The sequence below is a fragment of the Hippoglossus stenolepis genome, chromosome 8 (genome assembly GCF_022539355.2).
Source record: "Hippoglossus stenolepis isolate QCI-W04-F060 chromosome 8, HSTE1.2, whole genome shotgun sequence".
In the NCBI taxonomy this organism is placed as follows: domain Eukaryota; kingdom Metazoa; phylum Chordata; class Actinopteri; order Pleuronectiformes; family Pleuronectidae; genus Hippoglossus; species Hippoglossus stenolepis.
Window position 1 is genome coordinate 1,288,473 of NC_061490.1, and position 12,031 is coordinate 1,300,503.

General features: G+C 41.8%; 1 protein-coding gene across 1 annotated transcript in view; it reads right to left on the reverse strand.

The window, feature by feature from the left end:
- The window catches only part of LOC118113661 (vacuolar protein sorting-associated protein 13B-like), a 311,783-nt gene that overhangs the window by 168,937 nt on the left and 130,815 nt on the right, over positions 1 to 12,031 (reverse strand). The window contains exon 22 of the mRNA XM_035163589.2: positions 5,530 to 5,663. Coding sequence (XP_035019480.2) covers positions 5,530 to 5,663 — 134 coding nt within the window. The remainder of the gene's footprint in view (positions 1 to 5,529; positions 5,664 to 12,031) is intronic.

Here is a 12,031-nt window from a genome sequence, read left to right on the forward strand (position 1 = left end):
TCGCTGCGTTTATTGATCCAACAGTGGCCTTAGGAGCACGGCTGGCCTGGCCTGCCTTGCCTACTCCTACCCCTGATCTCAAACAACCCCCCTCTCCACCACCCTAGAACTACAGATGGGGTCTATAAGCCATGCCAAACTAGTGCTGAGGATCCACTTAAACAGGGTGGTCATGACTGACTACTCTGATGTGATAGCTGAGGTATGAGAACAGCTAAGAACAAGTAGGACTGGGTGGTTTATATTATTGTGCAAGAGATTGTCTGTCTTTTTGGGAGTGGTTGAATTGAATTGAATGGACAGGCTAAAGGTACGATTTTAGGTTCATGAGAGAGCAGGTAAATTCAAAAAGATTTATGATACAGCTATGAGCTTACTGAAAGGCCTTCACATACAAAGCCACTTGGACTGTAATTTGGTAAGAAGTATGAAATAGGATTGGATTAGTTTACCTTTTTGACCAGATAATTATGGGCTAGCTGAAGTGAAAGGGTGTGTTTATGATATGCAGTATGTACTATTAGGTCAGTTGGATCAGACAGTGATAGACTACAGATGTAAAAACCTTTTATTGGCTTAGGCAAAATTTCACTAACATTTGTGTGGTGTGAACCAATCGAGAAGGCGAAACCGAACCTCAGCTGGTCTGATTTGCCTTGTCTTTTTGGCGTGGCTTCTTCTTCTGTCCAAAAATAAAGCATGGCTGCATGCTCCAACAATTTAACCAGAATCACCTCCAAACAACCTTTCCAAAACACGTTCAGAAGATCAGGGGGGAAACCACACATCCTTTTCACCCACCAACTTTGAAAACATCCCAATCTTGAAATTGTAGCTGCTGTAAAAATGTTGCAGAACATCAGAGTTTTTTTATCTCAATGAAAATCACTTCCAGATCTCAAGACATTACAGACACAAGAGAATCTTGGTGAGCACCTCTCCAGTGCAGCGTGCTGAAAGGGGTCAAATTTAAGTGTCTATAATGACTATGAGGTCATCAGAGTATTATTGTAGTAGTATTGTCACAGCAGCAGATCATGGAAGGTGATTCTAGCCACACACACACACACACACACACACACACACACACACACACACACACACACACACACACACACACACACACACACACACACACACACACACACACACACACACACACACACACACACAATTGCACCCTTGTATATGTGTATGTTTAAACACACACAGAACCTCAATGTTCTCACCCATTAAACAGCTAAAGACACATCAGCTGTTTTATTGTGTGTGTGTGTGTGTGGGGGGGGGTTACATCAGCTGACACCAGAGAGGTGCATAATCTGGAGTGAATGTACAGCCTTTCGATCACTCTCTCTCTCATATTCCCTCAGTACCTGCCCTTGTATCCTTCTCTTTTCTTCTTTCTTTTCTTCTTTCTATTTGCTCACAAACTAACTTTAGCTTGGATTGAATATATAATACATTCTTCTCTCTCAACCTCTTTCATGACTGTCAAGTTTGAAAAGTCAACCTAATGAAACTTACATTACAAATTGTATGGAAATGGTGGGATTTGAGAGACACAGAGGGTGAGGTGTGGAATGAGAGTTAGGTCGGTTGGAGGGAGGGGGCAGAGGATGAAGTAATGTTCCTGCAGAAGGCGCTCCAGTCGAGGGTCAGATGCTGTTCATGGAAACCATCTGGCCAGTTTGTTCTTAGCCACACCAAACATACACATGATCCTCTATTCTATCTCTCTCTCTCACTTTCCCCCTGCCTTAAAATGCACCCACTGCCCATTTTTTCTCCTCCGTCCTCACTTCATAACCTCCCCTTCCTTTCCATCACCTTACCTTTTCTACCCCACTGCTTTTGCTCCTCTTTTTCTCTCTAAAAAATATCCTACTCATTAATGCATGGCAGCTGCAGGGAGCAGTGTTACTTCATTTTTCCATGGCAACGGTCTCTCTGTTTCAGCAGATCCCATTTCAGTTTTGGTAGCAACGTGCTTCTTTGCCAATGCTGAACACATTCATGTGTTAAATAGAAGGAATTATTGCAAAATTCTTGAAATAGAATAACCATCCTAATCACTTGCAATTATTATCGAGGCCCATAGAGAACATAGGTGTCCATAGCTAGAATGGGCTAAAGAAGGGGAGATGACAGGATGAAAAAGGGTACGGGTGAGCAGTGGGGGAGAGGGGCAGGCAGGTAATAAGCAGAAGACAGAGAAGAACAGAAGTGGAAAGAACACACAATGTGAAGTGACAAATTAAAAAGATGCACTGCATGTGAGGAGCAACACAGCAATAGGTTGGAAAATGTCAAAAAAGTTAAAGCAAAGGGTCAAAACTTTAAAGGGGACATAGCATGCCCATTTTACCACAAGTTGATATGGTTCCTTGGGGTCTTAATGAAATGTGTGTAACATACTTTGGTCAAAATACCACAAGGATCATTTAAAACAGCACCCTTTTTACCCTGTATAAAACAGCCCTCCACAGAGTGACCTGTTTTGAGTGCCTGTTCCTTTAAATGCTAGTGAGCCAGCTCCCTGTAAACCCGGCGTGACGAGTGTGGGGGGGCGGGGGGGATGAGGTGGGGGGTGGGCCAAGGCCATGTAGGGAGACTTCCAGTGTATTGTGACGACACAATACACAGGAAGCTCATTCGAGTCACTCAAGCATGACGTTTCTGACTTAGAGGAACCATAACAAAACGCGCAAGTGTTTTTTTCCCAGAGTTTTTGGGTTGGTAGACATGCCAGATACCCACATTAACGTGTAGAAGCACTAACAAAGTGGAATTTTCATGATATGTCCCCTTTAAGGCTGAGGGCAAGTGGCCATGCAAAGATCTGCCAGGCCACCCTGGCCAGGGTGAAAATTGCGGCACTGCCCCTGAGCCCTAATGTGAAGTGACTACTAAAAAAGCACCACCTACACATATGAAAGCTTTGCATGACCACAGAATTAACTGTCTCTTCCGAGAACAAACATCCCTTTTGTGTTGTATGATATGTCAAGGAGACTTCCCCACCTTGGATGTGAGGGCCTCAGTTTGGATGCTATGTCCCTCTGACCTGGTATGAGAAAGCCACTGGTGCTTTTGCTATAAGTGTGTGAATAGATTTCTGTCTCTGTCTTTCTCTAATTTTCTTTCATTCTTCTCTCTTTGTCTATCGCTGCTAATCATCACAACGGTTTAAAACTGTGGGATCCCTGTTTTCTCTCTTTGAGCTACTTGGTTTAACTGTCCATTTCTCAGCATCATTGACAGTTTGATGACCAAATTAAAATAAGCTCTCTGATGGCTTTGAATGGATTGAGCCATTCTATTTGCAGGATAAAAAAATCCCCTATCATTCCTTGCAAGGTAACAAGGTAGCAAGGGGAAGAGGGTCTTACAAATGGAGACAGATATGCACAGATGATAATCTGCGCCAGGTAGTGTCCTGTGTATGACAGAACATCACCAATCAAAGCTAACAATATCTGTCATTGAGCAAGACAAATAAAAAAAGCATCTGTACCTCACACTTTCCTTTCTTCATTGTTAGCATTTTCTTATCTACTTGTATTAAAATTAACCCACAGTCTAGGATCTTGGCAGGACCTCTACCTCCTGCTGTGAAAGTTTTGTAGGGAATAATTTATGTCACAGCATCATGGCTGTATCTCAGACCAAGAGTAAAAGATTTTTCAAAACAATTTTCATAATCGTTAGCTATCTCGTATCCCTACTTTGTTTAAACAGAATTAAGTTGTCTCAGGAACTGTAGACTAATAAATAATATAAGAATGAATAATGAATTACACTTTTGTAACCCAGGCAGCTGTTTGTCTGTTTGCACCACACTCAAATAAATGGAGAGGTTTAAATTTGGGGAAATCCAAGGCCTGGGGTATCAGCTGTCAGTTTGTCCAGTTTGTTTCGCCCCTGCTCCCATGTCGACAGGACAGACTGTTTACTAATTACTGCTGCAGTACATGGTGTGGTCCCAGTTGCACAGCCAAAGGGGACAGAGGAAAGTGGAGGCAATGACGGGCTTAGCAAACTATTAGAAGGTTGAGTTCATTTTTGTCGATGTACTGTAAACAGCTCAACGGCCTAACATGGGAAGTGGGCTCTAGAGAATGACTTCAATTCACATGTGTCATGCTCTCTCATGTTTGACTGACATGAGTTTGTGTGGTCCTAGCAATAAGAATTAAGAGGAAATAGAATTGGTTGTTGGGCTTGTGAATCATTGCTTATTGTTTACATGCAACACAACATGAAAGCCATATAGTGTATATTCCAATTAAATACTAAATTAGCTGTTTAGTGTACTTTAAATTCCCTCTAATGCGAGTATCCACGTTACCGCAACTAAACCTGATGATGTCTGTCATCCTGTGATGAATGGTAATGTTCTGAAAACTGGAACCAATTAAGTTATGATTGCTGTAGGGATCTGACCAATAGTTTGACCAATGGTCTCAATACAAGACTCTAATCATCAGAATTGTTGTTATTGATGTTTGCAGTGGCAAACAATACCAATGGATATTTGAGCAACAAAAATAAGAAAATGATAGTCTGGGTAAATGTGGCCACTGCCTTCAGTCCAGTAATGCTTGCACATTGTAGAAGAGCAGTCAAAACTGAATCCAGCACACCATTGTAAACAAAGACGTCCAAATTGTCCAATCAATAATGTACCACATGAGCACACGTGTGTGATTTCTACATGCAGTCCTTATTGCATGAAGAGGATCCTTGTTACAGAATTGTCACTGGCTCCTGATGTATTTCTGAAGGTGCTGGTTGTGATGTGGGCTGAGCTAACTGGCCCACAATGGGGACATTTAACGATCCAGTGAGACTTCAAGAGATGAAAAGGGACATACAGCCATCCAAACAGTCAACCAGAAAGTCAGTCTGCCACAAAGGGACACGAGACACTACGTATGCATCTGTATGTAAAACAGGCTAATAGGCTAACAAGTTACAGAGGTTTGTGGAAGGCATGTGCCCACAACCACAGAGTGCTCAGCTCGGGTGGGTTGAGCTAAACCTCAATACTTAATTGTAACAGAGGAGAGAAAGAGGTGGAAGGCTGCTACCAGATGTGTGCGCCAGCCAATACTGCTTAAGTCCATTCATCCATCCATTAGCTATACCTGCTTATCCACTGAGGGTCAAAGAGTGGCTGGAGCCAATCCCAGCTGATAATTGGAGAGAAGACACCCTGGACAGCTAGTCAGCCTATCATAGGGCTTACATATAGGGGCAAGTAAACAGTCAGGCTTAATCTTACAGGTAATAGAGTCTATAATTATCTGAAATGAATGCCTGAATTCGGGAGGGACCCAGAGTGACCAGACAAAACTCAAAACATACAAACTCATATTTCTTATGCTTGCATCGTGCGGACCCCTCATGGATGAGCAATATCAAAGTACTTCATTCCAAAATCAGACAAGTAGAGCAAATTATTATATTGTATACCTACTGCTACACACAAGTAGAACAAAAATGGTGTAGAGTAAAGCTTGATACCTGAACAGTAAGGCGTTTTACGGCATCCCAGGTATGGGCAATAAGCTCCTTCATTCTTTCCTCTGAGGTTGTCCATGACTCTGATGTGGAGGTGTCAGGCATCACCTTCATTGGGATGGACAGGGGACGTGATTCTGGGAAAGACAGAAAGTGTTAAGACAATAGACATTGATTCAAATATTATTTTAAAACAGCATTTCTTAAACCATTCATTCTCCACTGGTTTATTATTTCTAAGTACAGTGGGCACCCAGTACTAATGTAGATTACGCTTGTGCAACCTTCTGGACCTGTGTTGAAAAAAACTCCCACAGATGTGTGAAATAGATACAAAAACTAACGTTCATCCTTTTACTTACCTCTCTTCATAATACATTGTTATTTTCATTTGTTGTACAGTATCAACAGTATGTTAAATGATGTTTAACTGACACTTCATTAAGGTGATGTAATGTTGGCAGGATTCTTGTGTCTAACAGTGGATGAGGGAACCGTAAGACCTGAGTCAGTCACACACACACACACACACACACACACACACAGATTGTCCTAGACATGACATGTACTAGTATGCCTGCTGTGGTCCAGACGAAAGCCGAATGTCAGACCTGACACTCATGGCAACAACCAGGCATACAAATCACACAGCAACAACCCCCTCTTCAAGCATTAGCAAAAACCATATAAACCTGAAGGTTGAAACCAACTTGTAGTTTCTAAGAGACAGTTCAGTGAGAGAGAAGACGGACCAACAGAAAAAGACAAAACTGGGCCTAAGAGAATCGTACAGAAGCAGAAATAGAGGAACTGTGACAAAGGCATTAAGACAGACACATTCTGCCAGGTTAGCCTGAGGCCTGTGGATGTTAAAGCCATCAGGGCATCAGAGGTGAGGAAAGGGAGGTCTCTCTGAAGACACATTAAGACATATTCCATGAATTAAAAGTCTGCCTTGCTCAGCAGCTCGATGCCACAGTTGTCATGAACGGTGGTGATTTCACAGCACCACCATGTTTCCTTAGATACCATACTCACAAATGTCACTACAACACAAAAATGGGTTGGCATGGCAACAAGAGTGTGTTGCCAGGGAAATGGACTAAGATGAAGGCTAGTTACCCTCGTTCATTATGGTAACCTGCCAACAACCTGTGTGAAAGCTGTATATGTGTGTTTCTAGATAAGTGACTAATACTCACAGGTGTGTATGTGAGTGTGTAAGTAAAAGCATGAGAGGAGACGGAAGGCCAAGCTAATCATGTCTGGACTCTTGTGAAAATATTTCACACTCAGTATCCACGTGCCTCTGCCACTTTGGGACTGTGAAATAGACAGTATTTTACATGATGCCTACAGTCAGTGGATCATTACTTGCTATGCACAGTACTTGCCAACCCATATTTTCCATCTACCTTCTCCCACGTTTTTTTTTGTCAGCTACAATGTTTCTGTAAGCAATGTATGAAACCATGTTCATACCCTTTCATATATCCACAAAGTCACAGATGGCAGCAGGAAAGACTTTTGACTTTGACAGGAAAGATTGTGTTTCATGGACTTTCATTGAGAAATGAAGTGCACTGCATAATCTGCTGTGATATCATTGGGATGTCAATAGTGTTCTCTTGCGGAGGGCTGGGTATTTGTTAATATTCCTGCCACACTGCATTAAAGAGCCATTTCCTATTCAGCTCAGCTGGGGATCCACACAGACATAACAGAGCTCTGTCGCTGCTGCTCTCTGTCATGTTGCCCAGCTGTTTATACCAGTGAAACTACCCCAGGGACCCTCAACATGAGGGTATGAGTGTTTACTTTTACTAAAGGTTGGAAACTATTTGACTGTGTACTTTTAAAAATTACAACTATGACCATACTACTTTGAGTTGAAATGCTACATTATGAACATGCAAGCTTATGTAAGTATGTATGCAGTGTACATTACAGTGGCTTCAGTAAATATTCAGACCTTCACTTTTTGCACTTTAATGTTCTTTTTTATTTATTTTCAAAGTGATAAAATTCAGTTTTTGCCCATTATTCTACACTCATTAACCCATTATGACAAATTGAAAGCATGTTTTTAGGTCACTTACAAATTCCATTCCAATTGCTCAACAAAATGTGGTCAGGTCCAGCCTAATGTAAATGTAATGTTCTTTGAGATCTGTCTAGAACATGACTGGAATCCACCTGTGGTAAATTGAGTGGATATAGTTCAGAAAGGCACACACCTGTATATGTTAGGTCCCACAATTCAAATAGCATGTAAGCACAAAAAACATGACATTAAGTGCAAGGAACTCTCAATTTCTGATGAAACTGTGGTGAAGCATAGTTTAGAACATTGTATATAACCATTTCTAAAGCTTTGAGTTTTCCCAGGAGGACAGTGGCCTTGATGATTGTGAAATAGAAGAACTCTTAAGCCACTGGGATGCTTTGTATAGTTGGCTGTCTGGCCAAACTGAGGGCATGAAAGGCCTTGGTCTCAAAGTTGCGACAGTTGCAATAGCAGGCACTAAATTAATCCAGGCTGTTATGGAAGACAGGCTAGACAGAAGCCCGTCTTGAGAAAAAGGTACTGTATGTGGAATCCTGCTGTCTGACTTCAGGAGTTAATTTTTGATTTTAAATTTGTAATTTTGCATTACTGAATAGATGGGAAGATTTGTCAATTTTATCTACCAAAAATACTACATCACTATAAAATGTGAAGATTGAATATATACTGAATCTACTGTGCATTATGCAATCACATAAATGTAAATTTAATTAAGCATAACACACAGTAAGCATCAATAGATGTGAAAATGTGGCCACACATGTCAGCATATGAAAGCCGGTGCTTAAAATGTTACTACGGGCAAAAGGAAGCCATAAGATGCTGAGCTACTACTGACAATTCATCTGAACTCAATTCTACCTTAAAAATGTATTCTTAGAAATTATTACTTTCTGGCAAGGCCTCAAAGGTGGTATTGGGGGTAGGCCTGACTGAAAATGTCCTTCCCCAGAGAAAGTCTGCTAAGCCAATCACAAAGTGTGCTAAAGTACAGTATAAGCAGAAACAATTCAAGACCAGTCTGCACACAGCTCTCCGTTTAGTTTTAAATACCATTCCAGGACTCTGTTTGTTAATCCTGGGGTCATTATTTGGAATGAAACTGCCATATCTTGTTATAGTGACTTGGCGCCTGCCATTTCTGCAGAGAGCGGGTTGAGAGAGAGACAGGAAGGCAGGGACAGAGAATGAGAAAGACAGAGTGAACACAAGAGGACTAAATTCAAATGAAAGAGAAATATGACAAGAGCGCCCAAAGCTCTTAAACCTGCCCAGGCCTAACAAGTCCTAAGAGTCCTCTTAAAGTGGGGTTATTCCCCCAGCCTCGTGCCATATCAGCCATGTCCTTATTTTCACCCTCTATTAGGCCATAAGGCTAAAATCTTACTGGCCAAACTCTGACCATACACCCTTCCCCTCTCCTTCCTCTCCCGTTTGGTTCTGTCACTCTCCAACCACACCCTTTGTCTTTCTCACTTAAGCTGCTTTCAGACATGCAATGACCCCGCAGTTGCTCTGTGTTTTCTCCGGAGGAGGTTTGAATGAAAATGTACGATTGAGACGCTCTGCAGTTTCTACAGACTTTATCTGCCTGGCCTCATATAGTATAATGTCAAAATAGAAATCCAGGAGAAGTCGATGTATGAACACAGCAGGGGATCCCGCTCTGGATTCACCGTGAGCAGGTGGGGGGGTTGTAACAACAGATGAAAAAAATGAAAAAACTAAATAAAACATATACCTCCTGGTGAAAAAGTGGTGACACACACACAGAAGACACAGACAAAAATGTCAAAAGAGTTTGTAGTGATAAGTGCCGACAACAGTGTTGGGGTGCTGCAAAGAAAATCATGTGAGTAAATACAGAGTAAATATGTCACTTCCTGCCTGTGTCTGTGGCACCCGGCTGCTCCACCTCTCGCCTGCATAACGCAGAGGATTTGATGCTGTTGTGAACACGTCTGTACAGAGAACCTCCCGCTGTATTGTGCATGTGTGAAAGGCAAACTCTGAGTAAACTCTGTAGCCAGGAGGTCATGTCTGAAAACGGCTTAGTGTTCAGCTGGTGTGTAACTTCAGTGTTGTGATGGCAATTTTTGTATCCTCTTTACCAGCTCCATCACTTCATCCAGTAAGTAAAGGTTAGGATTTTTTCAAGCCCACAGCTTTTGTCAAGTGATCAGAGAAAACACAAAGACCAGCCCAATTACAACACATTGACTTTAGGGCGAGAAACAAATCAGCGTTGCCTCATTGCATGATGTACTACATAACACCACCACCATTGCATTGTAATATGGCTGTAAAATGTGTGAGGGTGTGTGGTGTGGTTAGTGAAAATCACACATCATACTCATGTGCAACTTACCATTGAATACACACGCACACATTCTGATACACCCGCAGTCATTCAATCAATACTAACACCATAACAGTGCCAGTAAACTTTCACTCTAAATCCTAATCTAATAAATATTTGTCAAATCTGGTGAATAACGTCTCACAGGCTGCTGTCCATTACATATGTGCGCTGAAAAAAAAATCCTGTGATCCTTCTTAGTCTGTGCATTGGGAGAAAAACAAAGTGCCTTAAGCAGCACATTCATGAAATCCTCAGAGCGATTGTCAGTCCATATGATGGTGCCGTGGGCCTCGGTTCCTCCTGGTGCAGGACAATGCCCTGTCTCATATGATCAGAGTGTGTGTACAGTTCCTGGATGACAAAGGCATTGACGCCATTGACTGGCCCTCACGTTTCCCTGACCTTAATCCGGTTGAGCACCTATGGGATGGGATAACCTGATCCAGGTCTGGGAGGAGATCCCCCAGGACACCATCCGCCGACTCATCAGGAGCATGCCCAGATGTTGTTGGGAGTGCATACAGGCACGAGGAGGCCCTACACAACTAATGAGTCACATTATGAGTTGCCGTGATGAAATTCATGCAAGTTGGATCAGTGTGTGACTTACATTTTGTTTGTTTTTCAGTGTGGTTTTGAATCCAGCTCTGAATGGGTTGATGGTTTTGGTTTCCATTGACTGTTATGTCATTTTGTTCTTAACAAATTATACAATGTACATAAGTAAATATTTTCAACTTGAATAATTCGATGATCAAGATCTGATGCGTTATTTTAGAGTTCCCTTAATTTTTTTGAGCAGTGTAGATAGACCCAATGGGAAGTAGAAGAAGGAGTCTAGTTCCATCGTCATCAGACCATGTAGGGTTTGGAAAGGGATTGGTTGGAACTGCAAACAAGAGACCTGTGGTGATGTTTGCATGGAAAGAATTTAACGGTGGTGGTGTACAGTATATGCCTCAACATAATCACATTGTCAGAGGATGGCTGAGGAACAGTCAAAGACTAAAAAGTCAGAAGAAAACAGCAAGAGTGAAGGCCTTCTAATGGTGGGGACTGCAAAGTTGGACTTAATTGGACAAGTTGGAATTAAATTCAGCCCTTGACATATCCGTTAGGACTTGTGCATACCCTGACTGACAGGCACACAGAGAGGGCTAAAGAGACTCAGAGCACCGGTAAAACCTTTATGGATTTTTTGACAGTTCACTGGCCCACCAGTGTGGCTGCCCACCAGGATGTCCCCATGACCATTCCTACTATAGAAAGACTTCTCAAAGTTGGAAAGCATGAAGATGGATGGGTTAGCTGCTCTGCTTGTTTTGGCTTGAAAGGTGGGTTACACTCGCCTTGCTGTGTTTCACGAAGCAAAGGGGTCAGTATTGTTTTGCCCCTTTTTTTAATGTTTGTGCTCGAACTGGTTAGTTATTTTTCTGTGAACTATCGCTTTAAGTCTTGAAAACAATGGCAAAAAGCATCCATTTGTCCTTTTTGATTGTTTGAGCAATTCAACCATATAAACAACCTCACTGAATGATCTCAGGGCATTTCCCCATGCTGCCTGCTATCTTTCCCTATTTCAAATGGTTTATAGTGAGTTGAAGTGTTGTATATTCTGTTACAGCTGTGCGCAAAGGCAGTAATGAGGTTCTTTAATAAACGTGCCTGCATATTTGTTTTTGATGCAAGTCAGTGTTTATTTAAATATTTAGGTGCCTCCATTTGTTCAGTGTTTCTACAGCAGTCATGAAAAATTGAAATATTGTGTGGCCAGGCTGACAGGAACGGGTAAGGCCAATGAGGGTGAGAGAAGAGTTGTTTATAACCCATCTATTTCTACTTCTCTACACAGACTGCATCCACATACAGGTTGTATCGTCTCTTTCTGCCAGCTGTGCTTTAGGAAGTCCATCAACCAGTCATATTAACGATGGAAGAAGACTTTTAAAGTAAGTGCACATTGACTATCAGAGGTCAGAGAGATTAAACACAACATTGCTATCCAATTCACACTTTAAAATCTTTATACTTTAACCAAAAACGAAGGAGAGAAGAAAACGAGAGAGTAAAGTTAA